Below are 16,979 nucleotides of genomic sequence, written 5' to 3'. Positions count from 1 at the left end.
CGAGCCGAGCTACTCGCGAGCTACTCGAGCTCGGCTCGAAAAAAAGCTCGAACGAGCCCGAGCTTCGCTTATCAAGCTCGAGCCGGGTCGCGAGTCTAAACGAGCTTTCTATTTATATATTTTTTATTAATATATTAAACATATACTTATATATTAATAATTACCATTTATATAAACTATAAATATAACTAAATTATATGTATAATAATAATTATAATTAATAAATAATAAATGAGTCGAGCCCAAGCCGAGCTCGAGCTTTAGAAATAAAGCTCGAATCGAACCGAGCTTTCATATGTTAAACGAGCTCAAGCCTGGTCGAGCTCGAGCTCGGCTCGGCTCGGCTCGTTTGCACCCGTACGTATATACTCTTAAACAACAAATTTCTTAGAAGAATATTTAAACAATTTATTGATTGTGTTAATTAGACAACTTATGCTTCAATTAATGATGGGATGCAAATCGAATAATTAGTGTCATTAAGGATCACACTTTCCTTCCTTTCTTTTCCACACTAAAATAATAATATTGCAAACCGATGATCATCTCCTGGATTCAACTCACGCTTGTTATTTTTTTTAAATGTTTATGATACTACTTGCTTGGTTGTAGCGATTAAGTTTTTGTAAAGTTTCAATGGAAACGATTAATGCATCTCCCAACAGCTAGTACGGTCTATAATGACAAACTAAAATGGCTTGATTGATTGGGTTTGGTTAGACCGGCAGTATGGTTCATCTGAACTCTTTTTATGTTTTTTAATCCTTTGTTTATATTAAAAAATATATAACCGTAAAGATTGTCTATTAATATATATGTCTATTAATATATATTTAAATGTAATGCATCATTGATTAGAGTCCTTGATGATATTACGGTCGAAAACAAGTGAAACAAGGTGCATATGAGTAATCATGTCAGGTTTATTTTGTCTTTCGTAACACAAGGAAGGTGGCGGGAAATCCTTGGATCTCTGATGCGGGTGAACCCGTTCTGGAATGGGATCCCGGTTGAAGATTACCCGAAGATTTGAATATTATTTAATTCCTTAATTATGAAGTTTTTATTAGTTATCGTATCTTTTATTTATTTTGTTTATTCATGTTTATCTCTAAGATTTTTTGTTTCTAGTATAAATAGGGGATTTAGGGTTTATTGTTATTTAGTTTTTGATTGAATTTTAGGGCATGTTTGGGTAAGCTTATTGAAACAAGTTATTGACTTATTGGCTTTTTGGAAAAGTCAGGATTTTGTGACTTATTGACTTATTGGCTTTTCCCCCTCACATACACCCTCTTTGCCAAACATCATTTTAGAACTTATGACTTTTCAAAAAGCCAATAAGTCAATAAGTTGTTTCAAAAAGCTTACCCAAACATGCCCTTAATAGAAAAGAACATTGCTCTTGAACCTATCGGTTCGTTATGAGACTTTGATTAATGAAGTGATCTTGAGCCATTTGATTGCATACGAAACTGCATCAGGTGGTATCAGAGCTTTGGTTCTCAAATGGCTCGACGTGAAGGTGAATACTTGTTTGCTCGTAGAGTCGCTGACAGAGGCAACGACATCAGTGTTTTCTTTTCACGTGCCCGTGGTAAAGATGGACACCCTACTCGTAGATTTGCCGACCGAGGCAGCGATGGAGTCTATCCTGATCCACGAGATCTTAAGATCAAACGACTTCGTCAACGAGTTCGAGATCTTGAAGAGATCAAACGGCTCCGACAACGGACCCGAGATCTTGAAGAGATAAATCGGCTCCGTCAACGAGTCCGAGATCTTGAATCACAACGGGAGATGCACGTTAAGGAAACTGAATCGGGAAGCATCATCTTGGACGATGTGAACGAGGAAGAGGAGTATCCTTTCGAGCATCCCCACCCTTGGTTCCATGCGCCGATCTATCAAGAATGTTTATCGAAAGACAACCCCATATACGATGAAGATGAGAGTGATTTTGATGCAGAAGAATGCCGATTTCTGCAAACGGTTTTTAATGGGAATACTATTCTCGAAAACGAGCCCATGAAAGAAACATATGGTAATTCTGTTACTAAGGGTGGCAGTAAGCTCACACTTGGTGATGAATCATTCTTGGGGGTTCCAATAGGATTGCCGACAATCATGGGGAAATTGCCTGGTGACTTGCAAAATTCAGCATCTGATGGGTATTTCAAATTACAAAATAATGAGAAAATTCGAGTTGCCAAAGGTGAGGATCATCTTCGTCATAATATTGGGTTACCATTTATTTTAAAAAGTCCGAATGAAGGGCTAAGTGCACAAAATAAGGAGATAAATGAAAATAGAGATTATATGGTTGTCATCCATAAGGAAAGAGATAATAAAATATTTAATGTGGATGATTTAATTGAAAAGTGTGATCATCATCATGGTGGAAATACACGTGGTCATGAAAGGTTTAGCATGGATAATCCATACAATTCTAGAGATTTAAATTGTTGCAAAGAATCAAGTATGAATATTTGGTCAGCGGAGTCCATGGGTCATCTTGAAAAGAGTTTAATCCCACTGTCGCTTAATATGATCGGGCCTACGAGTATAAATACAATTATGGTTAAGTCAAAACTGGGTGATGGGCTTGTGGGTGGCTTGGTTCGAAGGCAAAACTCGAGGACGAGTTTTTTTGAAGACGGGGAGAATGATGCGGGTGAACCCGTTCTGGAATGGGATCCCGGTTGAAGATTACCCGAAGATTTGAATAATATTTAAATCCTTAATTATGAAGTTTTTATTAGTTATCGTATCTTTTATTTATTTTGTTTATTCATGTTTATCTCTAAGATTTTTAGTTTCTAGTATAAATAGGGGATTTAGGGTTTATTGTTATTTAGTTTTTGATTGAATTTTAATAGAAAAGAACATTGTTCTTGAACCTATCGGTTCGTTATGAGACTTTGATTAATGAAGTGATCTTGAGCCATTTGATTGCATCCGAAACTGCATCAATCTCACTGGAATATTTGAAACAGAGAAAGAGGTTTTACTTTTTAATCAATGTTAAACATTGGCATTTATGTGGTTGATGACTTTGTGTAATGATTATGTGATTTTCAGATTATTGATATGGGGTAGTGTTCATGAAGATACTAGTTACTAAGACCACCCGTAGTGGGGGGTTTTTAGGTGCCCCCCCCCCCCCCGGCGCAAAAAAAAAAAAGCCTCTTTACGCCTTGGAACCGCTCTCTGGGCGTTTTTTTTCAAAAAAAAAAAAAAGGTTTGGCGTTCTTTTTTCAACGCCCTTGTTCATTCTTTTTGGCCAATGACTTTCCTCATGGTTTTTGTTTGGCCAATAAGATTTTTTTGATGCTTTTTATTTTATTCTATTACACCCCTTTTAACATAATGTCTCACAATGCCCACATCCCCACTACACCAATTTTAGAAAAACGCCCCAATGCTGACTGGACTGACATCTGACGCACAACGCCCATGGGTGGAGGCATTATTCATGTCTACCACTACACATGGTCTAAGAATGAAATCTGAATTGGCTGGGGATATCAAGGACAACGTTGTCTTTTGAATGTTTTTGTACATGGTTCCATTCACAAAATCACAAACCAACCACCTAGGTTCGATTTTGATAGCACTACATATAATTTAATTAATCATGCCAGTAAATTACACAGAGATTTGTTTAACTAGATGTGTATGACGGATATTAAGAACTGTAATTTAATAAAAGAAAATGTAATTGCACTTTGCTTTGGGTTTGATAGCAATATGTATAATCTAACTTGATTAACTAGGCTAGTAAACTACATAGCTATAACATTGTTTAACAACATGTGAATGATGTATAATCGTTTAATATTATGATCAAAAGGCATGATATGGTTGTCAAATGTCAACACACTATAAGACATTACAATCGATCACCTTGTTCTTTAACAAAAGTAATTGATGAATAAAGATGCAACAATGCTATCAAAGATAGTTAGTCATGCAACATACATGCTAACATATGAACATAATCAAGTAGTTTACTAGTAAAGATACCAATAGCACATTTGTCTATAGCAAAGGTTCATCAGTTCAATTGAATTCCTACGATTGTGATAATTGGGGTGGTTTCGCTTTGCATGCCTATCGTGGATGATGATGGAATTTGGTCTTGGGGATCAATCGGAACAAAACTAGATGTGAGAGTACTTTTTCACTAAAGGCTCTTCGACTTTTCATTTCTTACCCGATTCTTTTTAATTTATAGCAAAAGAACTGTTTCTGGTGATGGGATGGTATATGCATGCATGTCATACGCATACACCAAGTATTAAAAGCAAGCATCAAATCTGTGTCATACGCCACTCATACATTCAAATGTGTGCTTTAAGGGCGATGTATGGCTACGCCAACCCTCCAATTTAGTTGTTTTGATATTTGTATACACTTGTTCCATGTATGCATGGGCGAAGCTTTTAAGGGGCGGGAGGGGGCGGCCGACCCCCCGAACTTTTCGCTCAGTAGTGGAGAGTATGTAGTTTTCGTATAGAAATTTTTTGGTGTATATGTTTTTGACCCCCCGGTTTTATAGAAATTTTTAGGCCCGGTGACTTCCGTCCCCCTAGTCGGAAATCTCAAGCTTCGCCACTGCATGTATGGCTATGAATCTCTCACTCACTACACCTTAAACGGGTTACAAATATACTACTCTTCATAACCAATAAAAGCTTGAAGTCATGGTTTGATCCACTAACTTCATAACCAAATTAAAACATGATGAAATATATTAGTAACTTAAAATCTTAAACCATGATAGAAAATACCTTAAAACACAAACTCCCCTAAATGTCACGGTGAACATCACACCCAAAGTCCATACCATACGATACACATGACTCGATCTCATCACCAAGAGACTATATAACTTCGTGATCAAGTAAAAAACGCAAACCGCTGATACCATTCGATAGTCAACATCCACACGTGACCAAGGGCGGACCTACCTTATGATAAGGGGTAGCCCTTGACGCTCCGACGATGGTGTAAATTTTGGAAAATTTTAACGGTTTTTTTTGATGTTTTTTCGATTTCGTGACTTTTTTTTTTAGAAAAAGTTACTCCAACGAAGATTTTTAGTGCGACTAGATACATTAATTTCATTTCCGGCATCATCTGGTCCAAAAACAATGAATACGTGGGCCAGCTGTGGCACGTTGTCGTTCCGTTTGTGGCGTCAATTCAGACGTGTCTTCCATCGGTACCGCGAACCACTCTCTCTCTCTATCGACTACACACTTCACTTTTACACCTAATCGAACCGATCCGATCCGTTTCCAGAATATTCGGTTTTAGATGATCAAAATCCAAACCAAAATCAAAATCAAAATCAAAGTCGAAATCATTCTCCGGTATGTTGGAGGATCAAGTAGCGTATCTGTTGCAGAGGTATCTCGGCAACTATGTTCGTGGACTCAGTAAAGAAGCTCTCAGTATCAGCGTCTGGCAAGGTATATATAATCATCGTTCTTATCATCATCGTTTTTTCTTCAATTTCAGTGTTATACTTGTTCGCTTTGATCGTTTTACTGGCAGAAGTTTCAGTTTACTGTGTGTATTGTTTGCGTAGGGTTTGTTTATTACGGTTTGTGAGGTTGAATTTTAGGTTAATTGTGTTTGTGTGTGGTTTGTAAAAGCGTTTAGGTTTTGAATGCTTGTTTAATGATACGATCAATGTTACTAGTTTCTGAGTTTGATTTGTATGTACCGGTATGGCGTAAAATGAGAATATAATGGAGTGTTTGTTTGACGGTTTCGTGCAATTCATGGTTGTATGCTATCGTTTTGTCGGAGGATGGTACGTAGGGGTGGCTTTGGGAGTGAATGATAACTGAACTGATAATGACCTGTTGGTTTAACCGTTTCGTGCAATTCAAAACGGACAGTAGTGTAGTGCTATTCATATTTAGCTGCTTGAGTTAACTGAACTGATAATGACATAAATCGCTGAGAGTGTGTGCTATTCGTATTTAGCTTCTTGAGTTAACTTGAAGATAAACCATTGTAGGTTTTTAGAAGTGTTTAAACCCTGATTAAACTTGGCCTAGGTAGTTGTAGACTTGAGATTGGTGGCATAGTTGTTAATAGCGGCTATAGCGACCGCTATAGCGCGCTATGTAGCCATGCGACGTAGTGTTGCTATATGGGTCATAGTGACAAATAGCGATGATAGCGATTGTGCTTTTTTTTTTATGTAAATAGCAATTAGATATAGCTATAAAATAGCTGGATTTATAGGTTTTTGTTAAATATACATGTAAAATAACATATATACAAGGGTATTTTGATGTAATATACATAATACATATAAACATTTTCAAAATTCTTATTCTAGTGTAATCGCTATTTATAAAATAGCCGTCGCTATTTGTCGCTATTCGCTACGTAGCCTATAGGTGCCTTGTCGCTATTTGTCGCTATTCGCTATCGACAACTATGATTGGTGGATTTGTCAATCACCTGGCATTTTGTAATTTGTGCACCGATGATTACAGTAATGGGATTAAACGTGCGGGACGGGTGTGCTGTGGCGAGGTAGTTCATGATGTGTTGGTGCATTAGCGTTACGGACCTTATTGATGACTGTTGTAAATACTGTGTTGCTATCTGTGTCAGTTCCATGCTATATGTATGGTGAAGTCAGCAAGATATGTAACTAATTTTAACTATCTTGTTGGTAATTTGGTATATACATATGAAGTCTCCAAGTTCCATGTTTGAGCTCTCCATGCTATGTTTTATTTATATTTATACCGTGTTTGAAATTTGGTTGTTTGTAACAGGTAATGTAGAACTAACAAATATGCAGCTGAAGCCGGAGGCGCTCAATGCGTTGAAGTTGCCTATCAAGGTTAAGGCTGGGTTTCTTGGATCAGTGAAGCTTAAGGTACAATTATATGAGTTGGACCTCCTAAATTATTTCCTTCATAACTGCTGTATGCTTTTGTTTCCCCTAGAATCTTATAACCATGGGTCATTGACAATTTGACATAGTTAACCCTTTTACCTTCCAAGATTCCTGCTAAAATCGTAGGGTAGGTTGGTTAAAAAAGCTAGAAACTAGAACATCAAGTGAGAGTTCTTACTTCTTGCCGAGCGGTATACATATACTTCTCAGGACTTCATTTCACGCAGCCTTGGTTTAAAAAAGCGCGAAGCGCTCCGAAGCGTTTTGGTTCCAAAAGCTTTAAGCGAAGCTTCAAGCGCGAAGCGAGAGCTTCACGTATACGAAGCGCTCAAAATAAAAAAAAAATTATTGTACACATCAATATTCTACTTGTTAATCAATAACAAACACAAAAACATGATTAAAAAACACACTTAACACATAAAAACATAGTTAAAACATAAATTAAAGTCGAAACACACTTAGGGTAAAGAAACAGGCCTCATTTAACCCTATTTAAAGACTGTTGGGCTTAAAAAATGGCCCAAATGTGACCTGATTGGGCTGAAGCGTCGCTTCAAACCATTCAAACCATCATCGCTTCGCGCTTAAAGCTCGCTTCACAGCGCTTCACGTAATGTAACGCTTCAGACCAAAAAAAGCGATGTTTCCAGCGCTTCAGCGCTTCACGCTTAAAGCTCACTTTAAGCGCGCTTTTTTAAACACAGCACGCAGCTGTGCATGATTGATACCCATGTTGTGTATGGGGAGGTACAGTATACACTTTTGTTACGAGTATCCAATTACTTAAACCGATGGTCTCCACACATGCGCCCATCTAAGTACAGTATGTTTTCGGGCTTCCAATGATAATCGGCAATGTAGGTGTCATCTATCGGGTCAACAACACTCGAGGCTGATGTGTTTTGTGCCTCTGATCCTCATGTTTGCTGCTTTTTTCTACATTGACTGAAATATTATCTTGTATGCTATTGCCTGAAAAGTTGAGCTCTTTCATATATTTATGTATATCAGGTTCCTTGGAGCAGGATTGGTCAAGAACCGGTTTTGGTATACCTAGATCGTATCTATTTATTAGCTGAACCTGAGACACAAGTTGAAGGTTATAGTGAGGACGTTGTTCAAAAAACTAAGAAGTCCCGAATACATGTAAGATGTCGGCATACTGTTCTTTGATGTCTGATTGATGATCCTCCAAATAACCATTTATCTTGAAACAGGAGATGGAAATGAAGATGTTGGAGAGTAGGCGGATACTGACCACAGAAATGGTATATTAATTCATGGCAAAAGATCAAATACAAATAATCTTAACATACTAAACATACAAATTGAAGGAAAACCCAAAAAGACAAGGTGGCATTTTTGTAATTACCACCAACTATCAAAGTTACAACCAAAAATACCTAAAAAAACACAAATTTTTTTTTTAACATTTTTTATTAAAAAATCGCTACATTTCGTTAGCAAAAAAAAATATATATATATATTTTTTTTGGCTGCTACTAAAAGTAGCGATTTTTTAATAAAAAATGTTAAAAAAATAAAATAAAATAATTTGTGTTTTTTTTTTTTTTATTTTTTTAGATTTTTTTAGGTTTTTTGGGGGGTTTAGTTTTTAGCATTTTAGCTTGGGGGGGGGGGGGGTTAGGTTTTTTTGGGGGGGGGGGGGTTAGGTTTTTGGGGGTGGGGGTGGGGGGGGGGGGGGTTAGGTTTTTTTAGGTTTTTGGGGGGTGGGGGGGGGGGTAGGTTTTTTTTAGGTTTTTGGGGGGTGGGGGTTTAGGTTTTTTTTGGGGGTGGGGGGAGTGGTTAGGTTTTTTTAGGTATATTTGTAGAGTAACTTTCATAGTTATTGATAATTACAAAAATGCCACCTTGTCTTTTTGAGTTTTCCTTCAATTTGTATGTTTAGTATGTTAAGATTATTTGTACAAGAACTTTACCCATTAATTCAAACCACGCTGTTGAAATAGTAATTGATGTCTGTTCTAATGAAAAGTTTAATCATGTTCCTATGATTCTTGTTTATTTCCCATTAAAAATAACGTACTCTTTTATTGTCTTTAAGAATACATCATGGCTGGGGTCCTTTATAAACACAATAATCGGAAACTTAAAGCTATCAATATCAAGTATTCATATCAGATATGAGGACCTTGAAAGGTAATTAATTTTACATTCTATTGGTTGTCTTGTTACTTGTGCTTCCAGCTAATTCCTTTCGTATTTCAGCAATCCCGGTCATCCATTTGCAGCTGGCGTTACCTTGGAGAAACTTTCAGCTTCGACAGTTGATGATAGTGGGAAGGAGGCTTTCGTCACTGGTGGTGCATTAGAGCAACTCCAAAAGGTCGTCTTCTTTAGATACATATGTACGTAACTTATCATCTAGTTATTACGCATCTACTTACTTTGCTATCTAGTTATTTCCAGTCTGTAGAACTTGAGAGGCTTGCTGTTTATTTGGACTCTGATATTACTCCATGGCACATCACAAAACGATGGGAGGATTTGCAACCTTCCGAATGGGATAAGGTATTATTCATACGTGTTAAACCGATGTAATATGATGTTTTAGCTTTCAGAGGACATGTCATTGTACTAAGATCCACTTCAGGTCTTCAGTTTTGGCACGAAAGATGGAAAGCCAGCCAGTGGTCTTGTTCAGAAGCACACATACATTCTGCAACCTGTAACTGGAAATGCCACATATGTAAAGCAGCGCTCAAATTCATCTAATCGAGATCAACCTTTACAGAAAGCGGCAGTGAGCTTGGATGATGTGACAATTTGTTTGTCAAAGGTTGATAAATTTCTTTTCTGTTTGTTTGTTCTCATCATTGGCAGCTCTGATGATATTATATATGTTGCTTTAACTAGCATTTATTACAAAAATTGGCAGAGTGGTTACAGGGATTTGCTAAAGTTAGCTGACAACTTTTCTTCATTTAATCAACGATTAAAATATGCTCATTTTCGGCCCCTTGTCCCTGTGAGATCTGATCCAAGATCATGGTGGAAGTACGCCTACAGAGTTGTATCAGACCAGATGAAGAAGGCAAGGTATTCACTTTTTCCTATTGTACCTCATCCTCTAATTATATATTTTTGTGTCGTATCAAATTAGCGCCTTTAGAAACCTCCCGAATCAAGTTTTATTCATTTGGGTTGCATTTTCTGCCTATCCAGAGTAGTTTGAGATTAATGCTCAAGTAAGCTGGCTTGACTTATTTGTAAGATGATAAAAAAGTTGTCAAGCTATCAATTGGGCAGTTAATATCGGCGCTATCTCGGTGATATAGCGGTGCTATATCGGTTATCGGTCTTGGCACATAATATCGGTTCAGAATATTGGTAGAAATCTCGGTAGCGAGAAAATCGGCGATATTTACCGAGATATCGCCGATATTTTGATATTCTTATCTCGGTCATATCGGTGAGAAAATCGGTAGGCCAGATTTTTATGTTTTTCTTTATGGGCTGCCAACAAAATACAAAGCCCAGTTCTTTCCCAGTTCTTTTATGCTTTTTTGGTCCATATATTTATAACCTTTATCACACTTCGAACACTTAACACGACAACTGATGATGTCTGCTGAACCCTAATCGTCCCTCCCAAGCTCCTGTGCTTCAATCGGATTTTAGTGTTTTAAGTTATGATGAACAAATGAAGAATCGGGTGCCTTGGTTGATCTTGATGAACACTTCTTTATTTTGCTATTAATATTATATAGGTTCTAGACTTCTAGATATGAATATATATATTTTTATCCATGATATTATAAATTACCGATATCCCACCGATATCTCACGGCGATAAACGATATCTCAGATATCAGTCCTTGACCGATAACCGATATTTTTCCGCATTAACTGCATTGGCTATCAAGGTGGTAGTGGCAGCACATATGTAGAATTATAGATGACTATCAGATTAAATAGTTTGTATATTCTTATTAAATACTAAATTTGGTTTACTCTTTATCGGTTTACCCTTTATCTTTTCATTTGTAAATTTGATAGATGATCTTATGAGCTGTGGTTACCTTTCGAAGATAAGATATGAACTAGAAGGTGTAGTTTAATTTGTTAGTAAATTTCAGTAACGAGTAACCACATTAGCTATTGTTCTTTCTTTTATAGTTACTAAAAGAACATTATGTGTCAAGTGAAAGAGTTTTGTAACCATCGTGCTTCTAGTTTATATCAAGCTAACCACTATACTTGTTCCCTAATAGTTGTTAATTCATCATCATCATCATCATACTCAGTAAATCCCACCAATAGCAAAGCTAAGGTAGGGTCTGAGTAGGGTAAGATGTAGACAGCCTTACCTCTACCCCGTAGGAATAGAGAGGCTGCTTCCAGTGAGACCCTCGGCTCGATTGTAGTTTTGCATCAAGCCTTAGACATAAGGCACATAACACTCAGCAATTGAGACAAATGCCGATTAGTGCATGTACCCCTTGTCTTTCGGCTATCAACGCCACCACATGATGCACGATTAACCATCCGCCTCTTTTAACGTTATCCTAATAGTTGTTAATTAATTAATGTAAATGATCAACTTACAAGTGGTATCTGCAACAATATGTTCCTCTCTTTGGGAGTGGCAGCAGTTGTAGGGTGTAGCTTGATGGATTTCAAAATATGTTTTAATGCATGGGAATTTTTCCATTATATAATACTGTGTGCTCGCAGTGGGAGAACGTCTTGGGAGCAGGTCCTGAAATATGCAACCATGCGCAAAAAATACATATCTCTATATGCTTCACTGCTAAAATCCGACCCTGGTCGAGAAACCATCGATGGCGATAAGGATATAGAGGAATTAGACCGTGAACTTGATATTGAACTCATTGTTCAATGGAGGTATAGTTCTGTTTCAAGATTTTAATTATGCTTCATTCAGAACTTTCACACTATGACCTATTAGTGAGGTTGACCAGGGTGTTGAACCTTATAAAAGCACTTTTCTTTCACAACATGAACACACATGTCTGTATTTATATTATACTCACAGCCCAAGGTTTAAAAAACGGAAACGAGTTTCGAGGCGTTTTCCCTTCACCTCACGAGGCGTAAGCCTCGAGGCGAACCGAGGCGTAAGCCCGAGGCAGAATTAAAAAAATAAATATAAAATTGTATATCTTATAAAATAATAATACTAACTAAATTCATCATCAAAATCATCAAAAACACACATAAAAAAGACATAAATTGCTTGAAATTGACATAAAAAGTCAAAAACATCAAAAACAAATATCAGAAACCCCTGAGGCGCAGCCTTTTTAATGCCTCAGCCTCTTTGAGGCGCATGTACACTAGAAACCCCCTGAGGCGCGCCTCAGAGTCGTTTTTTGGCCTTGAGGCGCGCCTCGAGGCGCACGCCTCAGCCGTTTTGCATTACGATTTACAAGTGTACTTTATTTGAACAGGATGCTGGCACACAAGTTCTTGGAGAAGTCCGCGCAGTCTGATATTTACTTGAAGAAACAGAATACAAAGAAATCATGGTGGTCATTTGGATGGTAATACCTTCACCTTTTTTATTGCCATACTTGATGAACCTTCTTGTTATTTTAGTGATTCTATTTCTACTGCGTGACTTCAGGAGCGGTGAATCTGCTGAAGATGGAAATCAACCTGGCCACTTCACTGATGAAGATTGGAAGCAATTGAATGAAATAATTGGATACAAGGAAGGTGATAACAATGAACAGTTGCCGAATAAAGATGACCGGGGGGATGTAGTTCATACCTTAATAGAGGTCCACATGAAACATAATGCTTCAGGACTTGCTGAAGGACATGAGCTTGTTGCTGAATTATCATGTGAGAACCTTGATTGTTTGATGAAGTTTTACAAAGATGCAAAAGTTTTTGACATGAAATTGGGATCTTATCGTTTGTCATCACCCGATGGTCTCCTTGCTGAGGTTTGGTTCGGTTTGTTTTGCTTTCTTCTCTTTTGTAATTACAAGTAGTTCATTTTAGACATTTAAGTTGCGATAATTTAATGTAGAGCGCTACATCCTATGATTCGTTAGTTGGGGTCTTTCGCTATAAACCCTTTGACGCTAAAGTGGACTGGAGTATGGTTGCTAAGGCTTCTCCATGTTATGCGACAGTACGTTTTTCTTTATACTCCTTTTGTTTTGTAATCTCTGGGAAAATGCTGATGAGATGCCTTTGCCTTTGGTCAGTATCTGAAGAACTCCGTAGATAAAATTGTTAACTTTTTTGAAAGCAATGCTGCCGTGAGTCAGAAGATAGCCTTGGAAACAGCCGCTGCTGTGCAGGTTTTGTTTCAAACTTTTAATGATACTTCAGACAGTCTTCTCACTATTTATGTTCTCTGTGTGTGTTTGCATTTACACAAACATTAAAACATGGGTTTTCCAATGATATGGAAGGGTTACCTTCACATGATTTTCAGTTGCAAAGCTTATCAGTACTTGTATTAATATCATTATAAATGGTGTGATCATTCCTTAATGCATCTCGGACTTCCACATTATTTGTTTAGATGACGATCGATGAGGTTAAGCGCTCTGCACAACAGCAAGTAAACAAGGCCCTGAAGGATCATGCGAGGTGTGTAGTTTTTTTTCAGGGGTGACAATAAGTTTTGCCAGTATTTTGGTTGATAATTGCCCGGATGGTCCCTGTGGTTTCACATTTTTTCACGTTTAGTCCCCACCTTTTGAAAATAGCAGGTATGCTCCCTATGGTATGTTATTTTGTTACTCGGATAGTCCCCGGAGTAGATGTCAGTCAGTTTGGAAATAGCAGGTATGCTCCCTATGGTTTGTCATTTTGTTACTCGGATAGTCCCCGGAGTAAATGTCAAGGGACTATCCGAGTAACAAAATGACAAACCATAGGGAGCATACCTGCTATTTCCAAAAGGTGGGGACTAAACGTGAAAAAACATGAAACCACAGGGACCATCCGGGCAATTAACTCTTATAGTTATTTACATGGTGTGAATTTTACCTCTCTTTAAAGTTTATATACGCTAAGAATGTTTCACTTAGCTAACAAAAATTATCACACTTGAATTAACTTGATGACAGGTTCTTCTTGGACTTGGATATAGCAGCTCCCAAGATCACCATTCCAACTGAATTTTCACCGGACAGTTTTCATTCGACGAAACTCTTGCTTGACCTCGGAAACTTGATAATTCGTACTCAGGTTGGTGGATTTTGATTATTAGCTTTAATATCATTATATGATGCTAACTTCTGCAAAAATATAATCTCACATTCACAGGATGATGATGCGTCTAAATATGATAAAGATATTTATCTCCAATTCGATGTGGTTTTGAGTGATGTATCTGCTTTTTTTGTTGACGGTGACTATCACTGGAGTCAACATTCTCTGAAAGGGTCTGTCGGTTCTTCACAGTCTAGTATTGTTAGTTATTTGCCAGTTATTGATAGGTGTGGCGTGACTTTAAAGCTTCAACAGGTATATTATCAGCAAATTTGTTTCTTGCTCGAAGCATTTTCATTATTTATCAATTCATAGCATATGATTTCTCCATGTAGATCCGATCAGAGGACCCATCTTTCCCAACAACAAGATTGGCCGTGCGGCTTCCTTTTCTAGGATTTCACTTTTCTCCAGCACGTTATCATCGATTAATGCAAATTGCGAAGATCTTTCAGGGAGAGGATAATGATATTGAAGATCTTATCCGCCCTTGGGATCTAGCTGACTTTGAGGGGTGGTTATCTGTTCTAAATTGGAAGGTTGTCTGATTCAACAACTTATCGTGCTTTCATCCCAATCAGCATCATGATCTCTCAAACTTACGCAATTTATGTATTCTTTTGATATTTTGAATAGGGTGTGGGAAATAGGGAAGCTGTTTGGCAGAGGAGATATTTTTGTTTGGTGGGACCCTTCCTCTATACGCTTGAAGCACCTGGCTCTAGATCATACAAACAATCTTTCAGGTGCAAATATTTTTAATTTTCAGATGTGTTGACAATTGGAACACATTTCTGATAATAGTTATCAATAGCGTCCATAGCGGACGCAATCGCGAATTGCGTAGCGACGCGGCCAGATGCCGCTACAAGGTACTATGCGACCACATATCGATCAAATAGCGACGTCCGGCGGCGAATTCCGGCGCCGGTGCTGCAACTTCTGCCGGAAACGAGGAAGAAGGAAACCGGAGGCTCAAATTGATAGGAAAGAAAGAAGCGATACCTTGTTTTGATGGCATTCATAGTAGTTTTTCCGGTGCTTTTCTGTAATTTCATGGCCTCGTATACAGATCTGGAGTTCTGGACGGCGGATGTTACAATTGGGGGTGACGTTCTAGTATTTTAGGTTTAAATTAGTTTGCAGTTTTACAGTTTACCCCCTCAATCTTTCTGTAGTTTACATAACTTGTAAATTTTTACATAAAAAGAGTGAAATTAGTTTGTGCATTTTAACATTTACCCCCTTTTATCTTTACTAGTTTACATTTGATTCTTAAACTTACAAATATAAAGTATAAAATTAACATTATAATATATTTATATAATTATAAGTAGCTATATTTTTATTTTTAAAATTTTCTACTACCTTATCGCTATACACGAAATAGCGGGCGCTATTTCGTCGCTATCGCTACGTAGCATATAGGTCGTCTGTCGCTATTGACCGCTATTCGCTATCGATAACTTCTTTGCGTTCTGTATTTCTATAGTGCTAGGAGACAGATTTCGAAACTGGGTCTGCATATGTTGATTTTTTCCTTTTTTTTTGTAGCTTGCTTGGAAAACAAGTATATGCCATCCCACCTGATGTTATTGGCGATGTGGAAAATGTGTTGGCTGTCTGTCGTACAGACCGATCCACCAGCAAGGTTGTGTAACTAGTTAGTTCTAGTACGGAACTTTTTGGTTAACCAAAACAATCCTGTTATTCTTTGTTATTAGTTCAATGGGCTGTTTCTCATTTTCATAATTTTGTATGTAGATTGTTGAAGATGCAAATGCCCTAATCTTACGATGTGAATCAGACGAGTCAAGGAAAAACTGGAAAAGCTTGTTGCAGGGGGCTATATACCGCGCATCGGTAACTACTTTTTGTCATTTTTTCGCTTGGTAGCTATTTTTGTGACAGTGATGTCATCCACATTAAACCATAAGCTGTTTTGTGCTGTTTTGGAGTTTAGACTGTAATCTCAATGGTTGTAAAAGTCGCTAGGCGCTCCCTAGTCGGTCGACTGGGGAGTTGAGAGTACTCGCCCTAGGCGGAGATTACACGGGGAGTACTCGGAGATGCCAAATTATAAAGAAATTAGTTTTTGGAAATGAAATATATGTCAAATAATACAAATTTACTAATATTTATAACAAAATACGTGAAATTGATGTTCATTCTTTAATATGATAGGAATAGAAATTATGTTTTATTTTATTTTAAGTCAAACTCGGCCCGAGTTGACCTACTAGATCCGATTTTGGCCAATGTTGACCGCATTTGATCGATTCCGAGTAATTAGTCGGAGTTGAAGAAAGCCGCCTCGGCAGCCTACCTTGTAGCGACTACTCGGGGAGTACTCGGCCTTGGAGACCTTGTTTTACAACCATGAATAAAACACAAAACCTTGCACACACATTATGAAGTGTGCGTTCATATTTTATTGTGTTTGTCTGTAAGATGTTGAAGGATCCTTTCAACTGCTTTCAAACAGGGTTCCGCTCCTATCACTGGTCTATCGGAAACTTCATCCGAGTCGGAAGATTCAGAAGTAGAAGAGGTGAACAAACGTGACTTGAAGGATATTTCAAAGGCAGAGAAACTGTTCATAACTGGTGTTTTAGATGAGCTGAAACTGTGCTTTAATTATAGCACTCAGGTAAAAGCGTTCTCATTTTTAAGTAGTCTGCTGGACTTGCATTGGCACTAGAAAAGCTAACATTTCTTTTGATTTCATTTTGTTTTCTTTATAGACTGATAAGAATTATATAAAAGTTCTTCTGGCCGAGGAAATCCGTTTGTTTGAATTGCGCGCAATAGGTGGTCGGGT

The 16,979-nt window shown here is 37.6% G+C and overlaps 1 protein-coding gene across 1 annotated transcript in view; it reads left to right on the top strand.

Moving 5' to 3' along the window:
- The first annotated feature begins 5,184 nt into the window (after nucleotides 1-5,184).
- The window catches only part of LOC110920867, a 31,488-nt gene continuing 19,693 nt past the window's right edge, over nucleotides 5,185-16,979 (top strand). Inside the window, exons 1-23 of the mRNA XM_022165075.2 lie at nucleotides 5,185-5,477; nucleotides 6,810-6,913; nucleotides 7,949-8,083; nucleotides 8,155-8,205; nucleotides 9,003-9,097; nucleotides 9,167-9,284; nucleotides 9,368-9,469; nucleotides 9,552-9,737; nucleotides 9,837-9,997; nucleotides 11,636-11,806; nucleotides 12,373-12,465; nucleotides 12,549-12,873; nucleotides 12,960-13,064; nucleotides 13,141-13,236; nucleotides 13,464-13,531; nucleotides 14,014-14,134; nucleotides 14,213-14,413; nucleotides 14,494-14,697; nucleotides 14,795-14,904; nucleotides 15,713-15,809; nucleotides 15,923-16,021; nucleotides 16,644-16,808; nucleotides 16,903-16,977. Of these exons, the coding sequence (XP_022020767.1) occupies nucleotides 5,381-5,477; nucleotides 6,810-6,913; nucleotides 7,949-8,083; nucleotides 8,155-8,205; nucleotides 9,003-9,097; nucleotides 9,167-9,284; nucleotides 9,368-9,469; nucleotides 9,552-9,737; nucleotides 9,837-9,997; nucleotides 11,636-11,806; nucleotides 12,373-12,465; nucleotides 12,549-12,873; nucleotides 12,960-13,064; nucleotides 13,141-13,236; nucleotides 13,464-13,531; nucleotides 14,014-14,134; nucleotides 14,213-14,413; nucleotides 14,494-14,697; nucleotides 14,795-14,904; nucleotides 15,713-15,809; nucleotides 15,923-16,021; nucleotides 16,644-16,808; nucleotides 16,903-16,977 (2,979 nt within the window). The 5' untranslated portion in view covers nucleotides 5,185-5,380. The remainder of the gene's footprint in view (nucleotides 5,478-6,809; nucleotides 6,914-7,948; nucleotides 8,084-8,154; nucleotides 8,206-9,002; nucleotides 9,098-9,166; nucleotides 9,285-9,367; nucleotides 9,470-9,551; nucleotides 9,738-9,836; nucleotides 9,998-11,635; nucleotides 11,807-12,372; nucleotides 12,466-12,548; nucleotides 12,874-12,959; nucleotides 13,065-13,140; nucleotides 13,237-13,463; nucleotides 13,532-14,013; nucleotides 14,135-14,212; nucleotides 14,414-14,493; nucleotides 14,698-14,794; nucleotides 14,905-15,712; nucleotides 15,810-15,922; nucleotides 16,022-16,643; nucleotides 16,809-16,902; nucleotides 16,978-16,979) is intronic.

This window comes from Helianthus annuus, chromosome 17 (assembly GCF_002127325.2).
Source record: "Helianthus annuus cultivar XRQ/B chromosome 17, HanXRQr2.0-SUNRISE, whole genome shotgun sequence".
NCBI lineage: Eukaryota > Viridiplantae > Streptophyta > Magnoliopsida > Asterales > Asteraceae > Helianthus > Helianthus annuus.
The sequence above is the reverse complement of the archived record's forward strand: the minus strand, read 5'-3'. Positions and strand labels throughout refer to the sequence as shown.